Source organism: Phaethon lepturus, unplaced genomic scaffold (assembly GCF_000687285.1).
Source record: "Phaethon lepturus isolate BGI_N335 unplaced genomic scaffold, ASM68728v1 scaffold48, whole genome shotgun sequence".
In the NCBI taxonomy this organism is placed as follows: domain Eukaryota; kingdom Metazoa; phylum Chordata; class Aves; order Phaethontiformes; family Phaethontidae; genus Phaethon; species Phaethon lepturus.
In genome coordinates, this window is record NW_010559450.1 from 14,161 (window position 1) to 40,571 (window position 26,411).

The window sequence follows — 26,411 nt, forward strand, 5'->3', positions numbered from 1 at the left end:
TTGATGAGCACTGTCAACTTCATTAGAGAGGGGATGTGAAGTGCTTTTAGCATATTTTTATTATAATTTGATCACTCTCTTCCCCTTACTTTTTCTAAGCTTTTGTTTGCAGCCTCTGTTTCTAGTATCTTGAGGGCACTGTTTATTGATGTCACCTGGTTCTTGTGTTTTATTGAATTGTTTTATCATGTGCTGAGAATGAGATTGAGATTGTAGAAGATTCTGTGAAGTGCTAACCAAAAGCAAAGATAAAGAAATGTTTACACATAAGGCAACAACAAAAGTTATATGTATTAAATAACAGATATAGAGAATTATATGTAACTTTTAAAATTAATTTTGTGATATACAGAAGCTAGCAATGATCTTGGGATAATGTCTTTTGCCTGGAATTCTGTTTCAGAGAACATTCATCCTCATGTGTTTTTTTTTTCTGTCGATTTAGTAAATATTTGAATGAATGTGAAGAAAGCATAACTCAAGCTTCTAAAATCAACAGAAAGCATGAAGAACTCCTTACACAGCTTTCTGGATTCTTGAACACAGACATCAGAGAAAAAGAGGAACCACAGGAACATTTAATGACAAAGGTGATAATGTGTAGGCAAGGGTTTCTGTAGAGAAATTTAATAGATGAATATTTGGTTGTCAAAGAAATAAAGTGATGAAGACGGGAATCTTTGTGTTAAATAATAATTTGCAGACAGTGCTCTCACTTAAGGCAGATTTATTTTAATTTTGGGTTGATTTTCATAGGTGCTAAACACTAATAAACCTCAGTGAACTCAGCCTGGTCTTATCTGCATAAATGTTTTATCAACTTGTAGTTCCAAAGTACAACCCTGATTAGATACTTGGTTGAAAGCTTTCCTGAAAACATTCACACTGGGAGTTGCTAGCTGACATGTAAACTGCACCACCAGATCTTAATGCTTATCTTGAGCCGACATGCCATTAAGTAGAAACATCTGAAACTGCATACCCTAAAACAACCTTAACTATGCCCTGTAACAAAATGCTGTAAATCACTGTATGGTGTTTTTGAAACCTAATCATAAATTACTATTCAGAATATTTCTGAAATTCCAAAATCTAAGCTTCCATTTAGGAAGGGAAAATTGTTTGTATACTCTTTTAACCTTATTGATGATACTAAAGGGCAATTTCTCCTAATTTTATGCATTTTTCTCATGTTCTGTCTAGTCTTTTCTATCCCAGTTTTTCTTCACTTGGGAGAAAACTAGGTATTTTTGGAAATTCTGTTTCATTATATTCATATTGTTATAAGAGTTCTGGCTATAAGGAATACTTAATAAATTAAGATTATCTAGGTATGTATCACAGTGATTTTATACAGTCCTTGCCCTCAAAATATTGCAAGCACATTGAAATTGTAATAGATACTCCAAGAAAACTTGGCTAGTTGTCATTAGAGGCAAAGGTGTTTGTATTAAGCTGTAACACTTACATGCCTTAAGGAAATATTTGGAGTTTAAAAAAAAAAGTATATGTTGATGTCTTGTTTTAACAATGTAGTAATAAGACTAGTTGGGAAATCTAATTTGTTCTGAAAACTCTGTACATTAGGAAAACTCAGCAACTCATTTTTCTCCTTGGGGTCATGGCATGTCTATTTAGCTTCTTTTCCACGGTATGGTTCTGTTTAAGACGGAATTGATCTGGCTTAATCGTAATAAATGTCTTGCCAATAGTCAGGGCACATTTTTTTTTCTACCTTATGCACTCTTCGAAGTGCCCACACTCATCTATTCCACTTCTTGGAAATAGCGTAATGTACAAAAACAGCCCTAGAATCCTTTTGGAAATGACTCCTTTTTCCAAGGTATCGGCTGCTCAGAACAGCAGCACACCGGGTGTTTGGCCCTGCCCTTAAATATGAAATAGCTGTTACTAACTCAAATCTCCCCGTGCCTAAAAAGTGTCAAGCATAAAATGCAGCTTTCAGTTTCTTCTTCCAAATGAGACACATAAGTCTTAACAAGCCAAACTGAAATGGTCTGCTTTTCACATGAAGTTAGTTACATGATCTGTTTTCATTTTCTGACCTGCTTTATATCAAGTGCAGATATGCAGAGGCAGTAGCTCTCCACCTTTTCACTAGATCATAGAGATTGTGTGGGAGTAAATCTGAACCACATTACACTAAGGTGTGGGTTTCTGGTGGGAATATGATTCTCATTTTAATTGTCTTTCTACTTATTTTTAGAAAGGAATAGTAGAGTGCAATTATAAACCTGAGCTAGGGGTCACCAGAAACACCACGTCTTTATTGGGATGATTAGGAGCAGGTGTACTGGGATGAATATATGTCATTGTTCAGTGCTTTAAAAAAGTTACTAATATTTGAATTATTTCACTAGGTATCTGAAATATGTAAAGAAAATCTGACACTAAAAGACCAGGTTGCTGCTCTTCAAGAAGCTATCAATGTCCATGAGATGGAGTCCAAAGCCAGTAGAGAAACTATCATGAGGCTAGTTTCAGAAGTGGCCAAGGAGCAGAAAAAGGCAGCAGGATATTATCAAGACATGGAAAAACTTAGTAAGGTACATAATTGCATGATGTATATATTTGTCTACTTTTCAAATGTTTTCTCAAAATTTCAAATTAATTTTCAATAGGAGTTATACAACACGCTTCTGAAAAACTTCTGGTGATTAAGGATTTTCCTAAAAAGGACATTTTTCTTGTCAACTTTTTTAAAGCTTGAGAAGATATGGAGATTAAACAATTATATTTTGTAAAATAGATCTGATTTAGATTTGATGTCTCCCTATGATGCTTGCAAATTTATATTTTTTCTTCCTTCATATTGTTGTAGCCTTTGCTGTGCTTGCACAAACAGGTAAATAAACAAGTTTTTTAAAGCAATGTAAACATATAGAGTTAATGAGTATATCTGAGGCACAAGCATGGAAAATGGAAAAAATACTCTTTCAAATAATATTTATTGATATTGCAAGTTTTCTGAGGATTCTTCTACTCAGTTTCTTCAAAAATCCTGAGGAGAAATTGAAAGGAATTGATAGGATACTATTTTATTCTTTCTCTTAATGATGTGGAAGTAAAGTGTCTTGGCTTCAAGACACCCTAGATTATCTTGTTTCACTGCATTATAAACTTGTATTTCATAACTGCAAATAATCAGTTGACTCATACCCAAAAAGTTGTAGGCAGTAGGACGGCTCTTGCAGGAAAGCACTGTTTTGCTATGGGAAACACATAGAGGAAATCTGTGCAGCAGGAAGGAGAAATGTAATTTAAGTTGTAAGTCAGTCAAGCATCCACCAAATACACTTAGGTATGATTTAGAAAGCAAAAGGATGTCATTTAAGGATTTAATTGTTCCGGAAGAACTCACCTTTAGTTTTTGTATACTGCAAAGGATGGATGAAAAAAGTGAGTTTCTGTAGCCGTTTTCCTAATTACTTTGTACATTGAGCAATAGCTGTGGAAAGGGAGCAGTTTACTAAAACCAAAATGAAAATTTCCTGCAGGTACTAGAGCAGTATGGTTAAAGCTGATGATCAGAACTTAAGAAAAAAAAAGAGAAGAAACTTAGACTGCCAAATATGTAACTTAGCTGTGTGTGACTGAGTTTCTAGAAATCTTTAACATAAAGGCAACCTTGTGCAAGTAAGTTTTCAAATGTAATATAATGCCAACCCCCTTGGCATTACTTTTTTCCTGAACAGAAGACCACCACTATACGCTTTAAAGGATAAAGTGTTCAGATTTGGTTGTAGGCAAAACGATTAAGAGATGAGAAATAGCTGACAGTGTGCTCCAGCTCTCTGGAGAAGAATTTGTTGTAGGGAAACAAGGGTCATAAATTTCACTTGCTGAAAATACTTCTTGCCAAGTGACTCAAATGGGACTGAGAGAGAACCTGTACCAAAAACTTCAACAGGTCCTTTTTGAGAACATTTTGTTCTCGTACTTCACTTCAAACACAGGAGTGTGAATAAGGGCAGAGTGTGGGTTGCTCACTAAGTCAGTCACAATCACGAGATGTTTTAAACCAAGATGAGGGTTTCATTTGTGACTTGTTTTGCAAGTTTGCTCTGACTGCCAAAACATTTCCAAAGTTGAACTAGTTGTGTGAAAAAAATTTTCCTATAATTTTAGTGGATATGCCAATTACATAATTTATTTAACCCGTTTTACAGAAATGTCTTGCTAAATTATTAGCATTGCCTTTCAAACGAAGTGTGTGCCATCAGGGCTCATCTAGAGTCTGCAGATTCTTCCAGTGCTGTTTCAGTTTAGCTACCTAAATTTGCAGATACTGAGTAAATCTGTTGAGAAAGTTTTGTGTTCACAAAAGCGTATTAAGAAATTCAGTGTTGAAAAAATAAGTAAAAAACCAAAAAAATTCTTTAAATCCACAGATCTAAAGGAGGATGTATGGCATCCCGTGTTTCCCTGTCAGGTGTCTTATTAGGTTACAGGAAGGGCATCATTGGTATAAAGTTGGTTTGACTTTGTCATATACTTTGCTGCGCAGTTTAAATAAGTACATAAACAGAATTGCACATGTTGTGATGTGTTTGCCTGTGAAGGCAAAAAGCAGAAATTCATACGCTTCCGGTGCCATATGGCAGCATGTTCCTGGACTGTTTTCTGAGTTTTAATTTATGGAATTTTCTGTAGCAGAGTTTACCCAGCACAGACTGAGTACGAGTGACTCTTGACTGCGTTTGTCTGAAGTTCCCAGGGCCAAACACATTGGCATCTTCTGTATTTCGGATTGAGATGGTGGCCCGTTTCCTGCAATTTTCTCTCAGAATTCTTCCTAAGAGGCCATCACACTGTTCTGTCAGCCTTCTCCAGCAAGCCTCAGCCACAGCACTGTTCCCTGCCACCTCTCTGAATCACTGCCAGTTTTTCTTGCTAGGTAGTTCTTCACTCCTGCTCCTTGGGATTTCTCTGAACGCTGTCTCTTGACCAGGTGCCTTTCTTTATGTCCCAGGTGGAGGCAGTGTCTAATGATCAATTAAACATTGTAGATTCTGAAATTCTTGATGAAGAAAATGAAAGCCAGGTTGGTTAGGTTCAAGCAATATTTTCGCAGGTTATAAGGTTAATACATGAGAGTAATTCAGAATGTTCTTTAGTATACTCGATACTGGAGTATTTGCTGCAGTTAGCTGGTTTTCATTTGAGCAACATTAGCAGGTGAACAATAATCTCATTTATTCCCCTCTCAGACTCACTGCCTCACAGTATCAAACAGCAAACAACAGGAACTAATATAATCTCGAAACTAATATAAGTAACAATAGCAAGTCATCAAGCTGTTTTTGTTGTAATATATTGCTTTTCTTTTAGAATTCTGAACTTCTCACATTTTTGACTGAATATTGCAAGAGCTTGCTTCTGGAATTCTGTAAATATTGTGCATACCTTTATTCTGGCAGTGCCTGATATCAAATTTACATTTGATGGGAAATAACTTTTAAATGCTGCTCAGATTTCTAGACTGAGAATCAGGATACCTATTCTTTCTTTCTTCATGCCCAGACAGTGATTACTGATTATGGTAATAATAATTACAGAAGAATGTCTGTAGGTTTTTATAAAATTACTTATTTGCTCTAACAAAGTTTTTTCCAAGTATTTAATAAATTTCTATACAGTATTTATTTAAGGTATAGAAGAAGATGCCTGTATTTTTCTTCTAGATGAATTTGCCTTTTGTACAGCATTGCCATTGATGAACCACAAGAACCAGTAAACTGGCTTGTTCTGTTTCACATCTTCACTGATGATTCAACCTGGAAATGTTTCTGTTTCCCTCTGAAGTGTTAATTTAAACACCTGTTTTGCAAAGATGTGCACCATGCAATATCTTTAAAAAACATATTTGAAATATAATGAAAGTGATTTTAATTAATACAAATATATCTGCATGTACTAGTGATGCAAAATTAACCATGAAAATGCTCTTCAGTATTCAATACTGACTTGTATTACATTATGTTAGTAATGAACAAAATTTATCTAAGTAGCATCTAATCAGTATAAATTTATCCAAATCAATTGATTTTATGAAAACATAATTAATTAAAATATAAACTTATTATTTAAGGAAATTGAGTAAACGTGAGAAGCATGCCTACATTTTGAATATACCTAAGCACTTTGATTGTAGGAGACAAAACCAAATGATTTTAGTTTTTTCTTTTCCCAATAGATAAATAAAGTAATGAGTTTTTCAGTTAGAACCTGGACTTTTTTTGTTTATAAGTTCTCATTAAGAAAATACATACTAGGGACAGGTTTCAGAAGGCATCACAAATATTTCCAGGTTGAATCATCAGAGAAGACAGGAAACAAGATCAAGCTAGTTTAGAGTCCTTGTGGTATAACAATGGTAACTGGAGATGTGGCTGGTGTAAGAATTTATCTGGAAGATACTTGCATTCTTTTTTATACCTAATTATTACTATTAATGTAATGTGGTTTTTTTGTATATGCATGTGTAATTGACTTAGTATGTTGAAACGCTGATGCTGATTGAGGTGCCAGTATTAATGATGATAAGTTCAAATATCCTTCTCTGGTCAAAAAACCCTCTCAAATTATTTAACATAAATACTCTGCTCTTCAAAACAGATGAAAGCCTGAAAGCCCAAAGTTTCCTCTGGAAGGGTAACAAGGGCATCAGTAACCACATGGCTGTTCCAAGAAATAAAATGGAGGAGATGGACTTGTGGTTGTGGCAGGGGTTGTAGAGTGATAGATACTGGTGAAGGACGGCAGTTATGTAGTAAGGCCAAATAACTGTTGTCTAAGCTGTGAAAGTGGCCAGTAGCCCGTGTGTGGGCAAACATGCAGAAATACTTTTGGCCATATATCCTCTGAGCTTCCATCAGTCTGGGACTTCCCGATTCAAAGGTTGCATCTCTCTGTTAACAGAGGTGCTGCTACTATATGATACAGTACGAATGTTTCACATAAAAACTCATGGAAGCCCTTTAGAAAATGGTCCTGTCATTATTAGTAAATTTTGACGAAAAATATTTAGTAATTCCTCCAGTTCTGTGTGTGGGACAGCTATATTGCCAACATAAGTCTCTGGACACTGTCTCTGTGTGTCTGTCGCTGTTAAAGGTCTGAACTCTCCAGGCAGAGCCTCAGCTGTCTCCTGAGCTTTCAAGTCTGTATCCACCTTCTGTAAGACTGTAAGTGTTGTATTTCTCTTTATTTCATTGGAAGTAAAAAACTTGCATTTTTTCTGCTTCTTGTGGTTTAGCCCCAACCAGCAATCAGGCACCACACAGCCGCTCGCCCCCTCCCATCCCGCAATGGGACAGGGGAGAGAATCGGAAAAAACTTGTGGGTTGAGATGAAAACAGTTTAATAGGACAGCAAGAGAGGAGGAAACAACAACAACAATGATGATGATAACAATAATAATAATAATAATAATCATCATCATCATCATCCTCCTGACAAAGGCACAAGAATGAGTGATGCCCAATGCAGCAATTGCTCACCAGTTGGTGACTGATAGCCCATCCCCGAGCAGTGATTCCCATTCCCCGGCCAACTCCAATTTATGTACTGAGCATGACGTTATATGGTAGGGAATATCTCTTTGGCCAGGCTGGGTCACTGCTAAATATTTTGCTTTTCCTGTAGCAAATCTTCGGTTTCATGTTTCCATAAATCTGGATTGAATTTATTATAATTTAAAGTTCTAATTATTTTTAAATCTGAGAAAAATGACAATGTCTTTACAATAAGCATAAAAATGTCACTGTTATGAAAAGTGCCTTTGAATGTCTTTTCTTTTGTTCTGTAAGCAAACAGTGGGATTTTGATTCCACAGAAGTCAGTGAAACTTTTGTTATCAGTTTAAGTGGGCTTGGGATTTCCCCTAGAATATATTAGGCGCAAAGCTGATTACCAAGTACAAAAATAACTTTCATAAGAGTAATTTCTCTCATAGAGTTTCTGTGAAAACTATAAATTTGTTTGACATTTTAAAAAATTGCATGCCATCCACACAATCAATACAATATATTTTAATATATTGTAACAGAGAGAACGTAAATATCATTGTAATTTTGATGGATAACTAATTAAGGAAGAGCTATAGGGGCTTGCCTAGCTGATAACCTCTTCTATGAAAACATTACGGAAGTTTACATTGGATAAGGAGAAAATGAATTCCTCTAATATCTTTGCTGCAGCTGCCTGTTGCTTTAGTCACGGCTGAGAGAATTAATGGGTTTCAGGAGGAGTATGTCCACAGGGCTGCCAGGTAATACAGACTCTGTGATCAGGTGGCTGTGGTCTGTGTGGAGTCTGTGGGGAAACCTCTTCGTTTTAACCTGAACAGCAAATAGTGATTCAGTTTTCCTTCCAGCGAGAAATTGTTTTAGGAGCTACTCTGTGTGTAGGAACAATGAAAGACAGAAAAGAATGCTGTTGGTTCCTGAAAGATTGTTAAGCTTCATAGCTCTTCAGAGGGCTCAGTGCTATCCTCTCTTCTGCAGGTGTTTTGTAGGAAGACATTTGGAGAGCTTCTGAAACTAAATGTTGCCAAACTTGAAAGCAGCTGAACTTGATTCCAATGGGTATGTGGATAAGAAAATGAGGTTGGATGCTTCTTAGTATTGGAAGCTCATGTAAATAAAAATAAATTTGCTCAGCAGTTTAAAATTGGACAAAACCATTCCCAGGGCCAAAGATTTCAGTACAAAAAGAGAGTTATTGTACCTTCTTTGTTATTTTTTCTTCTTTAGAAGTTAAGATGAAAGCTGGAGATAAAAATCAGTATTATCATAACCTCATCTGCAAAGCCACAATAGTGGCTTTTTTAAAAGGGTGTGGCATAATTCTGTAATATCATACATGCAAAATAGTCACAGAAAAAAACATTTTCACAGCCTGTTTTAATCTATTGGATTAGACAAAAGTAAAGATTTTCATTTTTGCAGTGTATGGTTAGGTAAATGAGCAATTAAATTTGTGCATACTTACAACCATAATAAAATGCTACAGCACTTTTGGGATGTGGACCTGTAGTGTTTTCTCTGAGTCTGCTTCAGTTGTGCTGGTGGGTTTTTTTTGTTGTTGTTTGGTTGTTGTTGTTTTTAGTTTGGTTGTTTTTGCTTTAGGAAGGGAAAACTAGAGGAGGTAATTCAGAACTCTGGAAAACTGAGTTTGAACACCTGAATCACTTTGGAGTAGGTAGTATTCACTCAGACCTTCTAAAGAAAATCAAAGGTGAAATAGATGAATTATTAGTTATAATATGTAATCTGACACTTAAAACTGCTTCAGAAATAGTGGCTAATTTGACTAGTGTCCACTTTTAAAAAAATTATTATTGGTTGAAATGACAGACTAGCAGACCTTAATGTGTATAGGACATGCTAGTTGAAATCTTGAGTATTATGAAAGAATACAATATATTAAGGAAGAGAATTATTACAGTTTTTAAAAAAATGCATTGTAGATATTGAGATCAACAGTGAGGATGTGTATTAATACATATTGTTACTTAAAAGATCTTATCCCTTCTTGTTTCCTCTCCTTCATTCGTCTGCCTCTTTAACATGATCGTATCTCCCTCATTTTGTTTTGCAGTATTAAATACAGCTCTTTTAGCTGTTCCTTATGAGAGCCTCTCTCTTTCAGTGCTTAAGACAAAAGTAATTTTCCCCACCTATTACTGCTTGAATGCATTTTCTGTGAATGCAGCTGACCTAATACTGAACAGATGATTTCTCATGAGGGAGGCCTTGCCACTGTCTTGTGCAATGGTCAGGGTATTCTTACATCTTCTCTAGTCCAGTGCAGGTAGGGTGCCAGCAGGTGAGTGTGGGTAGACTGCGTCCCAGCCTGAGTGGGTAGCTTTAAGTACAGCACTGTGCTGTGTGAGACCTTTTGCTCCAGTCTTGGGTAGTTGAAGAACCTTCGGTGCTGCTTTCTAGCTCTGCAGGTGAGCATGGCCATGGTAAATCTGCCACACCTCTTCTTTTGTCTGACAACCAGTCATTGACACTGTCTGCCCCAGGTGAAACCATCTAATGTCTAAATCTGTTTTCTTTGAACATCAGTTTCCATAATTATTCCTGTTTTCAAAATTTGTTGCATGTCAGTGTTGCGTAGCTTTTTTGACCTTACAAGCTGCATACTGAAACCTTCCTATAACTCACAGACATGGGACATTAGCTATAAGTGTTGAGGAGCCAAAAATAAAACACGAGCTGTTGCAGTTCCAGCTTTTCAGTCTTCTGGGGTGGAAATTGTTTTATCTGCCCGCACTGATCACTTAGGCTCTTAGGAGTTTGCTTCTAGTTGGGATCCCACCTTTATGTGTCACAGTCTCTAAATTTCTGGATACTGTTCAATGTTCAGGCTGACCTTGCTGAAGCTAGCCAGTGTAAATGGCTAACTTGTATGTAAATCCTCTCCATCCAAGGAGGATTGTTCAGAATTTCAGAATTTTAATGTTTTGAGTTTTAGGGCTTTTCATACTGTAAATTGATTGTGGTTGTGGTTTTTGGTGGGGTTTTTTTGTTTGTTTTGTTTTTATTTATTGTCTTTAATGTTTAGGCATCAGCAGGCTTGCAGTTCCTTATTTTATACCTTGATCTTTTGATTCAACTATGTTTGTTTGCAGATGTTGACAATTTGAAACAAGATTGTAATTAGGTAAGCTCCCTGGTACTGGCAAATTACTTTTGCACTGCCTTTATGAAAGGAAAAATACACACTGCTGAAAACTGTAATTGAAATAAACCATTCTTTATTCTTTCCTGTAATTACCATAATGTAATTCTGAGCACAGGTGGGAATTTTCTATTAATAGGACTTGTTTAGAATAAAAAAGAGAAAATGGCAAGGAATCATGCCAACATTTGTTTCCAAGAGAGTTCTACAATTACTTTAGAAAGGGGTAGTAACAAATAATTTCCTAAATGACAGGGTGTGTTTTGGTTTGTTTTCATTTATGTGTTTGCATGTTTGCCTTTTTGAAGCTATTTAAAAATTTTAGTATTTTTAGTATGGTGTGTGTTTATATTTTGTTTGTAAGGGTGCCTCCCAAACTCCTTTTTTGTCCATCCTCACTGCTGATCTACATAAATACTCCCAGATTTACTGCTTGATTGGCATGTATTCCATTAATACAAATAACTTATTAGGGTACACAGTAGGCACTGAGAGACCCCCGAGTGGTCACTGTATTCACAGCTGCTCCAGGAACAATTTGTTAACTCCAATGTACACAATCTTAGTTCCTATCAATCCACTTACCGCCTACATAACGGAAACTTCCAGAGAAATTCAACCACTCTCTATAAATATGCCATCCTCTGGCATAATTTTGTGTCTTGTGTGAAGTAATATTCTTTACTGTTTGTTCCTATCAATCAGATAGTACCTTGAGAAATGAAGACTTAGTCTTTGCTATACTTTTAGTTAGTTTCACTGCAAATTTTATTCTTGTATATGAATGTGTAAGCACTATTAATATTGGTGTTGTGAGGAAAGGAAAAAGGCTTGCAAACTGAGTGATTTTTTTTCTTTATGTTTAGGTGGGTTATCTTTCTTTCATTTTTCTATCATCATTCGCTTTTGCTTCATGGGTCAGGATACAGAGTTCTGTCTGTCTGCTCTGCCCTGTTGGGCCAATATTTTATATACAACTGATAGATATAGATGTATTGGCTATTTTTTCTTTTTTCCAATCCGAGTCTTGATTCATCAGAAGGTGAAGAGAAAATAACTTTTAAAAGCTCTGGGCTTAGAAGAAAGGGGTCATGGGTGTGAGGGGCTGAATGAGAACCATGACAAAATGCCAAAGATCTGAGGATGTCCCTAAGCAGTAAATCCTATGGGCTATTCACCAGGTAGCCTTATCTTACAGTACCCTGTCTCCCTACCGAAGACAACATTGTCTTTGAGTGTATTACTTCTGAAATGCAAGGGTCTGACTGACTTCTTAAAGAATTAAAAAAAAAAAAAAAAAGTTACAAGGATACTAGCTAGAACCACCATCCCATTAGTCCTTCCCCAGTCATGCTTCTGCGCACCTGAGCAGCGAATGGGGGGAGTTGTAAGCTCTGTGGAAGGACACAGAGCTCTTCATTGACTTTCTCCTATTCCTCAGGCAAATTTGACCTTATGGTAATAGGGATTTTTCTTTCTTCAGAAGATGACATAGCTCAGAATCATTCCCTTTTTGAAAATTTTTCTGAGTGTTTCACAGTCTAAGGATTTCTTCTTTGAGGTGAAATTGGTATCTGAGAATTTGCACCTTCTTTTACGCTGTCTTAGCATCATCATCATTTTTTCTTGTTTGGCCTTCCACTCCCCATTTCTGAGTGTAAATAATCTCAGGAATTTTTGTTACATTCAAGTAAGCTGAACTCAGAGACCACCTCTGATTCTGCTCTTAACAATATTTTCAAAGAGCTTATATTTATTCTTTTGGTCAGCCCTGAATTAGTCAGGCAGTTGGACTAGATGATCATTGTAGTTCCCTTCCAACTGAAATTATTCTATTCTATTCTATTCTATTCTATTCTATTCTATTCTATTCTATTCTATTCTATTCTATTCTATTCTATTCTATTCTATTCTATTCTATTCTATTCTATTTTTTCCCCTCCGAGGTGTAGTACTTTGGCTTTATACCTTTGTTCATGGTTTGTTTTCTAAGTCACGTTCTCTGAATGAAAAAATAAGATAGCAATAGTTTTACAATAAAAAATTGGTTTTTGTTTACCTGCAAATTTTATTCATGTATTAATTCTTGCAGGCCACTGCAAGAGATTGGTCTATAGTGTGATTACAGCAGGCTTTGGGCTTTCATCAATTTCAATGGGAGTTCTCCTATGAAGCCTTCATGTTGAGCCCATATGAGCAATATGGGTCCTAATTTCTCTATCTGCAGTACCTACTTCTGAATTATTCCCTGCTTTGTGTGTGGAGGGGAGGGCTTATAACAAATTTTAAAAGCCTGGTTTAATCTTTCATTTATTTAAGGATCTTGACAGTGCTATAGTAGGGAGACAGAGTTTGGAGATGGAGATCAGAAACCTTCAAGATAAACTGACTGCTAACCAGAAAGCTTTGGATGCCTCAAAGAGGGAACTGCACAATCTGAAGAAATCTTCCAGTGAGCTGGATGGAAGCTTGAAGAGCAGCAGAGAAGAGGCCAGGACTGCTCAGAGCTCTTTAGTGGCTTTTAAAGAGCAAATTGCTACCCTACTCAGCAGCGGATCTGCAATAGTTAAACCTTCTGAGAAGGCCATTTTGGAGAGGATCCAAGAAATAAATTGCAAAGAGGAGAGTAAAGAAATAGTAAGTCACCAACTACTGCACTCACCCAATGTGTGTACTTATTCTCTTTGAATCCTGTTTCATTTTATTCATCTCTCAGTTTTGATTCCTTCTGCTTACTTTTTGAAATTTCAGACACTTTAATTTTGTTGTCTATTGATTTGAGATAATAGGTGAAAAGCATCTATGTTTTGTTAAGTAGGAAGGGGTCAGAAATGAGATGAATAATAGATGTTGTTAACAAGAAAAGACATGGAATGGTCTTTCAGTTAAGACATTGAAATCTGGTTTCAGTGCCACTTAGCGGACATCAAAAGTGGCTGCGTGGTTGCTATCATTTAGTGGAACATGTGACCAAGTAGGGATTTGCTGCTACAATAGTGACTTCAAGGACTGACCTTTTTCTCAAAGCAAACATAACTGATGAGCTGCCCCAGGGAGCTTCTTTCCCTCCAATCCTCAAAACCTGCACCTAAAAAGAAAAAAGTATTTTTACACTTAACATTATTGAACATTATTGAAACCGTAGCTGTTCACCATCCAGGAGAAAGGCAATAGGAAGGCAGCTGGGTATTCTAATGCTCTGGCTCAAGGGTTTTTGGCTGATAGTGTTTGCAAAGGTGTATTTACATGTACAGGTAGAGAAGGGCCAGCTCAGCATGAAGGGGAGCCAGAATCCAGTCTGACCAATGTCAGAATCCTGACATTGCATGGAAGTTTCTTACTTGCTTATATGGGCAGATATTAATTTTTGTCAATGAGGAGTATTGTGTAATTAAAAGTCACACACTAAATCAAAAGCTCTTTTCACTGAGCCACTGAAAAACCTCTTCTGTGTCCTTGCAATATTTTAAGATTGTAGCATCTCATGCTGATGTGATTTTTTTTTATATTAGTGAATGTTTTTGTGTTCTGTTCAAGACTGGAAATAGCTCTTGAAAATATTCCTGTGCATTTTGATTAAATATTTTGTTAAAAAATACAAACCAGCTCCCCTATACTTTAGTTTGAGAGTCAGTACGACAAATTTCAATGAAAACAAGCTTTATGAAAATTATTAGCATTTGAAAGTGATTCACTGAAGTGGAAGTGTGGCAGCATCTTTTTAATATAGAAGGTCTTTACAGTTTTGCTATATGTCATGCAGTTTTGTTTCCTGAAACAAAAAAATTTTGAAAGCAAAATGCTTTCAAACCAAAATCTAATGAAAATTTTACGTGCATGTTTGTTTGTACTATATGGTGTTTTGGCATATAGCACACTCTGTTGTGTTGATTATTTTGAGAACTGCTGAGAAAGGGAAATCTAAGTTGATTGGTAGCTATTGAGTAAAAAGGTTTTTCTCCTGGGGATGCTTTCAGGTGACCTGTTCCTTCTGTAAGATCCAGTTGCCCCTAAGTCCGTTTGTGTACTACATTGAGCCGCTCTTAGTCTCTCTGTGGATATACTACAGTACAGACATGGTGTGTGCTACTTATTTCAGTTCTTATTGTTCCTGATTTTATTCCTTAATACTAGCTTTACACGCTGGGTTGCCCACCTGATCATCCTGCATGCTGGTAGTGTCAGGGAAGATTAAAGTTTGATCTGTATTTTGTTACAGTTATAAACTTTTCCAGCTGCTTGAGAGGAATGTGACTGGTTCTCCAACAGCATTGCTTGGAGAAGTCATGTTTGTTTACAGAGAACTAATGTAAAATATACAATAATCAACAAACAGCTAATCTTTGGCTGTGATTATTCTTATTTTAAAGGTAAAGAAACATGTTCAGAAAAATAGGTAGTTTTCCATAAGAGTGTTAAAATTCATTTATTTGGGTGCTAACCGCTAACCTCTCTCTCTGTCTCTCCCCCCCTCTCTTACTATCTCACAGAAAGACCTGTTGAGTTTTGCAATGGAAAATAGCTTCCTTTTTTGGGGGGGCCTGGGGATGGAGACAAATTTGTTTTTCAGTGTTATTGCTATCAAAATTAAATATATGTGTTAAAAGGAAGACTTTGTTACTAAGACAGAGCAGGTATCAGCTCCAATCTGCTGCTGTCTAATCTGCTTTGGAACCAAGATGCTGGTCTTACAGTTACCAGCTTTTGTTGGTTTATTTTTATATAGCAGAGGAGCTATAACAGGTACATCTAGCATAGCATTCTGCCTCTGCTAGGAAATACAGCAATTGCCTGCTATACTTCTAGCAATACTGGCCCCCCCCGCCCCAACTTTTGTAAAAAAAAGTTTGTGGCACAGTTTCCTGAGCCATAACTATTAGTTTTAAAATTAATATTGCTTGTTGAATCTGGTCATTATAGTTGAATGATGAAGTTTTCTGGACCATTTGCCAAGTATGTTAAGTGATGAAGCTTTAATGTTTTACTGTGATGACTCATTTGGATAAATTTATTTGTATTGCCCCAAAGTGAACTATGTTACTAAAGCAATGCTGGCATCTATTGTCAGAAGAATTGCTACATTAAGATTAGGGGCTTTGACATAACTAAGCTAAAATGCCAATATTATGCAACTATGAATCCGTTTCTAATAGAACATAGACTTTGTTGTCAAAAAGTTGTTTTACAGTGAACTGCTTTCTGCAAGTCAGAATTAAAAAAAAGTAAATTTCTAATGTTCGATTTGTAAGGAATAGATATGTTGGTATATATGTGTCGATCAGATTCCTGTTGCATCTCTGGGTGAGTATCTTTCCAGGATTTGGATATAACATCAGTGTTAGAATATCAGTCAATCAAGAAAACGGTTAATTGTGTTCAGATAGTATTTCTTATAGACCTTTCAGTAAACTGTCCAGCCTTAAGTAAAAGACCCACCAAAGTGAGTCATTAAACTTCTTGACGGGGTAAGTTAGCCTGTACTGTTGCTGGTGCCCAAGCTAGCTTGTTTTGAAACAGCCTCTTTGTGGCTGCAATCCAGCAGCAATGCCAGGACAGCTAGGTATGAATCCAGCAGCTGAGTGCCTTGCTGCTGGAGATTAAAAATGTGCTCATAAATTTGCTAATGTATGATGGGAGGAGGATTACGATTAGGTCTTTCCTTTGCCTGGGTAAAGATTGTTTCATTTCTGTCAGGACATTGCAAAGCAACTTGCCTTTACAAACTAGATTAGTGGGATCAGGAGAAGACAATGCAAGAATGTGAGAGAAAAACGCCCCTCCCTGTTCGAGTGTTTTGATGCTTTCTCTAAACAGGTTTGGGTTTTTCATTTTTAAATCATCACTGCAGCTCCTCTGGGACTTTTGTGTATAGGATTGCATACACTACGTGAACCAGCAAAACGTTCATCTTTACATCCAAGCCCAGCCAGCTATGTCTGGCTTACCTCTGCACATGTACCTGTCAAACAGAGGTGTGAAAAGTTTAAATTTTAAAATGCCTGTGAGAAAATTATTCACTGCAGCTGCTATAGTCAGATTTTCTATGAAACTGCTATTGTCAGTTTTTCTGTGAGATGTAAAATGCCCTTGAAGTTTATGTCTTCTAATTATGGTGATGTTGGTTTCTCAAGGGTATCCGAGTTAGTCGTAGTCGTATACTAGCCCGTAGCATTACTAGCAAAAAATTGTAATTTCATTCAGAAAAAACCAGCATATACTCTGACAATGTCCTGTGATAGGTATTCTATCGCAGGATTAAGAAACTGCTTTGGATCAGTGTCCTAATGATCTTTTCAGCAGTTATAGTAAGATGTGTATCATCAGGATAAGTTCGGACAGCTCTTGGGTGTTTTTGTCATTTATTATTTGTAACATGCCGGAGGGTCTCACAAGCACCTGCAGTCCAATGCAAGCAAATGTTCTTGGTTCATACAGAGCTCGCCCTGGTTATGAGGTTTCTGGGTTCAGATCAAGTTTTGTTGCAGATCTGTTGCAGCAAATTGAGTTCAATATGGCCAAAACTGTTTCTCTTCACTACCTGCCTATCTGACCTGAGATAGGATCAATTGATCTGATTGTAAATTGTCTTAATTTTATAAGTTTTTTGTCATTGCATGCTGATATGCAGACTCTTAAATGCCATAATTGATTAGGCTCTACTTCTGCTCCCATTAAAATCTCCTGTTGTTCTCATTTCTTAATGATTTTTATGACAATGTCATAAGTGCATATTTAGTTTTAGCGGTTTATCCCCTCTATCCTACCAAACAAAAGAACTGAGTGGAAAATAATTTGGGAAATTAAATTGAAAAATATACATACTGACTTAGGGCTGACCAGGAAAACCCCAGCCAACTAGAATGTGAGAAATTATTAGGAAAAAAGTTGAGAAGAAAATGAAAGCCATAATTATGCCACTGTCTAAATCCATGGCTGCTGCATTCTGAGTAGCACACACAGTTATGAAAATTTCATTCAAAAAAAGGGCCTTCAGAAAGTACTGGGAAGGGCCATGAGGGTGTCTAGAGGCTTCTGTGCAAGGGAAGACTCAACAGACAAGAACTTTTCAGGTTGGGATGGTGAGTGCAACACAGTAAAGCAAAATACAAGTTGTAAGTACCATGATAAGAGATGTGGCAGCTCTAATGCTTTTCAGCTGGTAGGGATCTTAAAAAAGATTTGTACTAGGCACGCACGTGTTTGTGCATATATAGGTACACATAAAACAGTGGATGTTTAAGGTAACGTCTTACCAAACCAGAACAGCATAGCTTATTGATTGTCAAGATAATACTAAGAAGATAAGAATATTTAGTTGTTATGTTGGGAAAGAGGAAAAAAAATTGCCACTGAGATGTGAAGGACGTTGTAACTTAATCCTGCACGCTACTTTTTTGCACTCGTCCTAAGTCTACCATGTGCCTGTCTCAGTGACTTTTGGGCTGTTGAGGGAAATGCTCTACTGACTGCATAGCAGTTTCATAGCTGCAGCAAGGATGAACCCTGCTGTCCCCAAGGTAGGAGCTGCCTCTGGAAATGAGTATTTGCGACTTCTTGTAACACAAGAAATAAAAGGCCCGAGTTTGAAATTATCTGGTAGCCACATTAAAACAAAAAGCAGGCAGTGTTTTTTTGCAGGCTGGCTGATGAAGCTGCACAGGAAGTAGAGGAGATCAGAACTGCAGGACCAAAAATGCAGCCTTCATAACTCACTGGACACAGGCACGGGTGGGTAATAACGGCGCAACTCTGTTTCAGGAAATCCCTGAGCCGCTGATTGTCCCTTAGCCAAAGATGAAGGTTACTCTAGGATGCTCTGGAAGATAAACTGACAGCTTGATGGTTTTGTGGTCCCACCTTCTGTGCTATGACCCCTCACCTTCTCATGTTTATGGACCTTTGCAGCCTGTAAAAGCCCCACAAGGGCTGGGCTGCACGCAGAGCTGTTCTGCAGCTTGATAAAGGGACTCTGGGTTCTCAGGCAGCGGCGCGTCTCTGTGGGCACAAGTTACTGAAAGCTTTTATTTCTTTTTCCTGCTGATGATATGTGATGCAGAAAAGCATAAACTGTGTGTGGGTTCTTGCAGTTTTATTATTGTTTAGTGTTTTCTACCACTGTATGAGCAGCAGTAATTTTTCTCAGTGTTTTTTAAGTGCAAACTATTGTTTGTATTTAATTGCCATCTAAGTTGGAAACCTTTCTGTGCCATTAAAATTAATGGGACTTTTGTGTGCTTACTGTTACTTTTATTAACAGGAGGAAAGCAGATGCTTAAAGTGAAGAGGCTGCTTGGAGATGAGTGTGTGACCACTGAGTTACAAATGCAACATATATAATTATTTGGTTACGTAATTAATTGACAGTAAGAGCTGGAGAGAGGGCAAGAGGGAAGCAAGCGACTTTTTGGATAGAACTGTCTTTCAGTATTTGGCAGTAGTGTAATCAGATGCTTTCAAGCATTTAATTTATAAGTAGTTTACAACTTAAAATCCATTACACTATATGTAGGTGTTGCAAAGTTAAGAGTGTAGAGTTAGAAGTGTTTTCAGAATTGTTAGTCTAGTTTCTTGTTATGAGATCTTACCCTTTTAGACTTGGGCTTCAACTAGATTACAGAAATTTTTTTTTTTTTAGCAAAATCTTTTAGTTAAACACTCATTAACAGTTAACAGTTGGAAAGCACTCCTCTGAGACTTAGTTACCATATCTACATTCTCATCTACATGCTGCACGTATTTTCTAAACCACTCATGTTTTTACCACTCAGCTCCTCAGTAGACTAGTGATTTTATTGGTTTATTTTAAAAAATGTTAGTTGACTTCCAGGTATTGCTGATTTGCAAGTTTATGTCTAAATTAGTTTGTACTAATTTTTTATAGATATTAGCCTCTATTTGACTCATCTTAAATACGGTTTCTGCTGTTCACTTTTGGGTGTCTCATGTCATCACTTCTGCCATTTTCTCTTGGTGGTTACAGCAGATTTTTCTCTTACTGTCTTTTAAAATGTATTTTAACGATAGATATTTTACCCTTTTAAAAATAATTTTAGGATGTATCTTTCATATCCTTCTAACATTTCCACACTCACCTATCCCCATATGTTTTGTTGATTTGCTTGCTCCCTAGATGGTATCTCAGCTTGAAACCCAAATAGCTAAATTGACTGAAGCTTTGCAAAATCAGACCAGATTGTATCAAGAAGCTCTGGAGAGGAGCAGGAAAGCTGAAAAATGTTCTGAGACTTTCCAGGATCAGCTGAAACACTTGGAAGAGGAATTACTGTCTGTGGATCTGATGCAAGATGGTTTGAAGCTTGAGAAACAAAAAGTATGCCTTTATTGCATGCATTATTTTGTTTGGTATAAAAGTCACTAAAGCCAGAGATACAGCTAATTGTATTGCATTGATTAGCTGGAGTATTCTCACAGTACTGCAAGTAATGGGAATTAGCAAAGTCAGGCATCACATAAGGAGTAGTAATATATTTTCTTTGACCAACAATTTTAGCTGGAAAAAGTAGCTAAGCTTCTGACTTCAAAGTCCATTTAATGTGAGGGGAAAAAAAAGCAGATTAAAAGATGTCTCTCTAAATACATCAGAAGTCCTTCAAGGGTTCTCTGATCTCAAAGCTTTCTCTGATCTCTCTGTCTTTCTCTAATATATCATCTGGTCTGCAGTCTCTCAGGATCTTGCAGTCCTTGATTCTTTTGTATCCGTAGACCATCAAGGCTACCAGGATTTTTTTATTAATTGTATGAATGAGCACACTGTTAATCTGTAACACATCTACATACTAAGAGTTTGAAAAATGACATAGTAAACCAGCCAACCAATACAGCTAAGAAAGACAAAATTGTAGCGTGTTACTAGGCCAAGATCAATGCTTAGAAAGTTGAATTTGCAAAGAATCAACAATTTGGTGCTGTCTGTTTTGCATTAGTCTGTGATACAATAAGTTTTATGAATAACTTTTTATTTTATGAATGAAACATCCACCACATTGGCAGCAAACCAGAAAATGGAGCTGTTCCTTCCTCTTTGCTTTTTCTGTGAAGAACTTGTGGCCCTAGATTCTTAATTTCTCTCTAGATTTTGCTGCAATAAAGAGATTTTTGTTGTGATTTTTTTCTGTTAATGAAAAACTTCAGTGCTTGCTGCTGCTGCTGCTGCTTTTAACCTTTTGAATTGGAAGCATCACGAAAGAGATTCTTGCTATGTTTTATTGTCTTGAGGTGAAGGAACGGTTATGGAACTGGTTTGTTTGTTTGTTTGTTTGTTTTTTCTTTGTTGTTTCTTTGCAAAGATTGACCTGCAGTAGAAGTAAGAGAAAACAAAGGCAAACATAGTTCTTAGTGAGAAGGAGAGCTTTGGATTTTGCAAGAGAGGCCAACTGAGACCAGCAAATTAATGCAATTTTTAAAGAGCTAGGGGCAGGACAAGACAAAAGAAGGAAAAACCAGATTGAATAATATTTGATATCTGTATGTGTTCACATCAGTAAACCAGATGGAGATGCAATTAAAATAATCTTTAAAACAATTTATAAACCAGTAACTGTTACATCTAAAACTTGCTATTCCAAAGAAGGGCAAAAGCCTGACCATGTTAACATTCCTGCGTCTCCTCAGACTACATCGGCTCTCACCCATGACATCCCTGTTACCAGTTTTACCTGTTTTAGAGCTCACAGCAGTGGGAAATCATAGCACTTGCAATTAGTTGGGATGTAGCTGTCCTTTCTAACTTCTCCCTGCCAATGCACGGTGGTGTAAAGCAGCAGAGCCACAGACACAACTGGAGTCAGAAGCAGACACACACAAGTGCTCTCCTTACTGCAGAGGAGCAAAATACAATCTGGTCTTGCTAAGAAGATAAATACAGTAGGTCCAGGGATTAGTGAACAAAATTAATGTCGACTAAAAAAGGACAAATAGAGAATTTGCAATTGTGTCAAGAGTTTATACTGCAAACATACCCTTTCAGTACGTTATTTCTTGTCGATAGTGGACTTTGCTATGTATAGTTGGTTGCTGGTGTAGGGGGAATTGCTTTTAAATTGTGCTTCAGGACTTTTAATGAAGTTTTATTATTCTTTTATCCACTTTTCCACATTTTATCTTAGTATCTGAAATTTCTGGAGCAACTTAATGAGAAGATGAAGCTGGATAGCCTAGCAGCAGAAGTTGGATTTGATATGAATGTGGATGCGATTCTAGCCCGGGTAGAGCAGTTAGTGAAACTGGAAGGTGATGCAGTGATTGAAAACAAGACTATGGCATATAGCCTAAGAAGGAAGGTAGGCAAAAAAGACATACCTTTACTGTTTGTTTCAAAGATAAACATTGTTATGGCTGTATTTCTATAGTGGCTTGCTAAAAGGCAGCAGATTGGAGCTTCATATATTTACAAGGGATTTCAAAGATGTCCGTTACATAAAAAGAAGACAGTAAACATTTGCAAACTGTGCAAACAGACTGCATATTAAAATAACTAAAACCATCAGTCATTTAAATACATGATACTGCTTTTCACAACTTCTTAAATAAATATATAAAGTTATGCATGTTTTAGATGTGTATATATGTCTAATTTAATACACATTTATACTATACGCTGTAAACAACTGTTGTCAATATTTAAATCTAAAAAGATCTGCTGGGAAGTGGGGCATCTTACACAAAATTCTCTATAAACTGGTAGGATATCAGTTGTACTTCACCAAGAATTTCAACATTTCCAACTGTGGTCCTCTAGGAGCAAATCTATTCAAATTTTGTTAGACACACTTTGTCATCCTGTTATGACAGAGTGAAGTCTTCTAGTTTTAGGCATATCAGGATGGTTTAGAGCTTAGAATTAGGTCTGTTTTAAGGTTTAAAACAACATTGTATTTCTTTCTGGAAGCAACAGCCACTCTGGCAAGGAGTATAGTATGTATGTTAATAATCATCAGATGTCCCAGAGTAAAGCCTGTCAGTTCATCTCAGGTAAACTGAAAACAGATAACTCCCTGAGCACCAAAATCAGAAAATTAAGCCGATGGACCTTTTATTGGAGCAGTGGATGAAAGCTGCCTTGTTTCTGTACGTCGGTTTTCCTTCCTGCACACTAGCCTTAATTAACTGATTAAAGATGGAAATATCTTAAATTACCACCACTGAAACCACTTGTCTCCTTAATGAATCTCTCTTACCTCTTGCATTTGACTAGTGTCTTATATTTGAGACAATCTCAGATATTATGAATGATGCACAAGTATTTATGTTCAAATAGGGTGCAGTCTATATCTAAATTAATTTTAAAAGGTAGTGCACAAATTCAGGGATGGAGAAGCACAATGAATTGGTAATATAAGAAGTATTAAGTTAATGTATATGTGTTTATACTGCCTAACGGTTTTCAAGAGAGGAATTATGAGTTCAGGTTAAATATGCAACATGGGGATTAAATTTGCAAAACAATCTGTGTAGTACTATTGTCTTTCACATATATTTTTCAAATATCCTTGTGTTTGGAAAACTAGTTGAAGGCTCAGAAAGAAAAACTTGAAAGCAAAGAGCTGCACATGAACCTTCTGCGGCAGAAAATAACCCAGCTGGAAGAAGAGAAGCAAGTAAGAACTGACTTAGCTGTGGAGAGGGATGAGGCCAATCTTACTGTCAGAAAGTTACATAAAATGGTAGAGAGATTACAGAAGCAGCTTGATCTGGCAAGGGAAACGAATACTGATCTCAAAGCCAAGCTGTCTGAAACCAATGAACTTAAGGTGAGTTAAAAGGTTACAGTTGTGCTTCTATCCATTTTTCTGTTCCAGTTAGATACTGATGGAGTTCATCCACAATAAATGTGTTCATGGAAAACTGCTCAAATCCATCTAGTTGGGGAAAGTAAATATAATATTACAATATTTTGGATACTTTGCAATTCGTCTTGATATACTAAGTAGCATCTGTAAAGCACAAATGTAAATTTTCAGGCTACTGTGAGAAAAATACGATATATACATCCCTTCATTTCCTGTTGATATAGCCATAATCTTGTATTTTCCCATATATTGCTCACAGAAGATCTGTTCTGCTAGGTATGGAAAAAAAAAAGTTTTGTTCCACGTAAAACAGGCAAGATGCTGAATTTTCCTTGTTCCTGGGTTTTGTTACATTGCAGCTATAATAAATTACCTGCTTTAACTCAGGTGAAAACAAGTAGTTTGCAGTCATTGACAGCTTGCCACCACTGGAAGAAAGGAAGATTGATTTTATGTGGGTTTGTGTCTTGTAGCTGATGGAGTGAAACAGATAAGTAAGTTCATGTTCCAGCTGAAGAATTTTTACCAACAAAACATTTGGCAACTCTTTTTCATACTATTTTTCCAGGAGCTAGCAGAGACTGAAAGCTCACTGTGGGTTTTTGTCTGCCCAATGACTTCTCTTCACAAAACCTGTAGACAATTAACTGTTTTTGAAACAAAAATATTTTTGTTAATTGAGTTGGAAGTGGCCAGTCTGCTTTAATAACTTTTCACTTCATGTGTGCATGTGATTTCACCAGGAACCCGGAAGAAACTGCATTAAAGTGCTTATTCATGATTACTCCTGATTATTATTTGTTTGTGTGAGATGAAAAAGTGTGAGAAATGTAACATTACTTTGTTATTGCAGATCAAAAATTTGGAGCAGAACAGAACAATAGAAGAACTCAATAAGTCTCAAGGCAAGTTGGAAAGAATGAAAGAAAAGGCTGAGAAACAGCTTACCTCTGTCAAATCAGAACTTCTTTTAAAGGAGCGTAAAGCTACTGAAGATAAAGAAAAAAGCAAAAGTATGTTAGAAGCAGTTACGAGTGAGCTGAAGGTGCTTAAAACAACGCTTGCAGAATTAGCAAAAAGGGAGAGACAGGTAGGTGTGTAGGTAGCACTTGGCAAGTGCTAGCTGTCACTTAGAATGTGGTATAGGTGGAGCACGTGTCCAGCTGTGCTGAAAACGTTTGGGAACGTTATTGAACAATGAAATGTTAGCTCAAACTTGTGAGCTAGTGTGGCAGTTATAATTCTGAGAGGCTAAGCTAGTCTTCAAATTATACATGAAGAGAATGAATAATAAATACAGGCATTGTTTTCTTTGTTCATTGCAAAATAATACATCACCTTTTGGAGAAGCATAAAAATGCTTTAAAATCCTTGTATCTTTTTAAGGTATGGCTTTTCCATATGTCTTAGGTATAAAACTTACGTGTTATCATGTATAGGCCATAAATTCAAAGAATGGTAGAAAAGATCAGAAAATATAAAAAAGAATAAACCCCAAACAAATCAGACTTAATATCGAATATAACTATTTTGGATTGATTTGTGACATATATTTTTGTTAAAATTTAGGTAAGAAAAATTTTTGTGGTAACGCACCTTGGGGAGGGTATAAGGAGTTTGTGGGAAACACATTAGTAAATGTAGTCCATTCTAATTTAAAGCATTGTGAAGTATATATGTAATTGCCCTGCATAATGTGTTTTGTAGCATTATAGATGGCATAATTGTTGAAAACCAATGTGATACTTCTTTAAAGTGAACAATTTTTAATTTTAAATTCCTTAATCCAACTGCATAGAACTTTTTTAGTTTTTCCAGCTAAAATTTTTAAGCTATATGTTGGCCTTAGCAATGACTCTGGATGCAATTTGTTATTTCAAAAAATGAGTCTAGAAAAATATTGTTTTGCTCGCATGGAGAAACACCCCTCCCCCCCCCCAACCCCAGGGATCTTTCTTCCATTATTTAGTTTTATAATGAAGGCTAGAAATTTTTCAGGAAAATTTAATTTCTTCATACGGCTCATGAGGAAACAATGCATCCTGCTCACAGAAGCAGCTATGAATTATATTCAGGAAATTATTCCACAGAGCATACATTGAGTACTTGCTAAAAACACACAAATGTTAAATTTTTACTGGCTGAACCCAAGGCATTTCAAGCCACTTGAATACTATTGCAGTGTTCTTTGTCCAAATTTGAAGAGCGTGGGAAAAGTGAGGTAAGTGGACTACTAAGTGCAGAATGCTCAAGCACAGCATAGCACTAGTTCTCAAGATTTCTGTGTTAGTGAAAGAAAAATGTCAACTTAAAATGTCACTGGCATCCATAGTCATTTGCATCACACGAACATTTCAAATACTGTGAGTGAAGCTGTTTGCAAAACTGATGCCTAGTACTTGTGCAGTGCTGATTAGTAGTAATGACATTTTGAAAATATGAGAATTACCGGTAATATTCACAGCATACTCTCCTGTATGTTAACAGTTTACTTGGCTAAAACCTGTCCTTAAAATAATGCTACTGTTGCTAAATTGGAAAATTTGTTCTAAACTCTCTTTTACTAATTAGCATGTGAGTTTTTTTCCTGACTTCTCCCAAACCAATTCCCAAGGAGAATTCTTTTCTTATCCCCAACCCCGTGTAGTTCTTCACCTGTGTTGGACTTCCTCGTTCTTCCTTCTTGGGGGAGCTAAACAAGACCAGACTTCTCTTACTCTCTGTAAAAGGTGGCAATGTTAAATACTTCTCTAAACATGTGTGTATATATTTAATCTGAATATAAGCACAGCCATGTCATCTGTGTGTGTAAGTATGTTAAGAAAACTACTAGAAACTGAAATTGCCATTACCTGGTGGAGTTGTTGATGTGGCCAGATTGACAGCTTG

General features: G+C 36.6%; 1 protein-coding gene across 2 annotated transcripts in view; it reads left to right on the plus strand.

Annotated features, from left to right (window-relative positions):
- CCDC170 (coiled-coil domain containing 170) overlaps positions 1-26,411 on the plus strand; it is a 43,573-nt gene that overhangs the window by 12,538 nt on the left and 4,624 nt on the right. For both annotated transcript variants that reach the window (XM_010293342.1, XM_010293343.1), the window contains 7 exons: positions 446-590; positions 2,382-2,567; positions 13,033-13,350; positions 19,844-20,044; positions 21,840-22,013; positions 23,241-23,483; positions 24,376-24,612. In XM_010293342.1, coding sequence (XP_010291644.1) covers positions 446-590; positions 2,382-2,567; positions 13,033-13,350; positions 19,844-20,044; positions 21,840-22,013; positions 23,241-23,483; positions 24,376-24,612 — 1,504 coding nt within the window. The remainder of the gene's footprint in view (positions 1-445; positions 591-2,381; positions 2,568-13,032; positions 13,351-19,843; positions 20,045-21,839; positions 22,014-23,240; positions 23,484-24,375; positions 24,613-26,411) is intronic.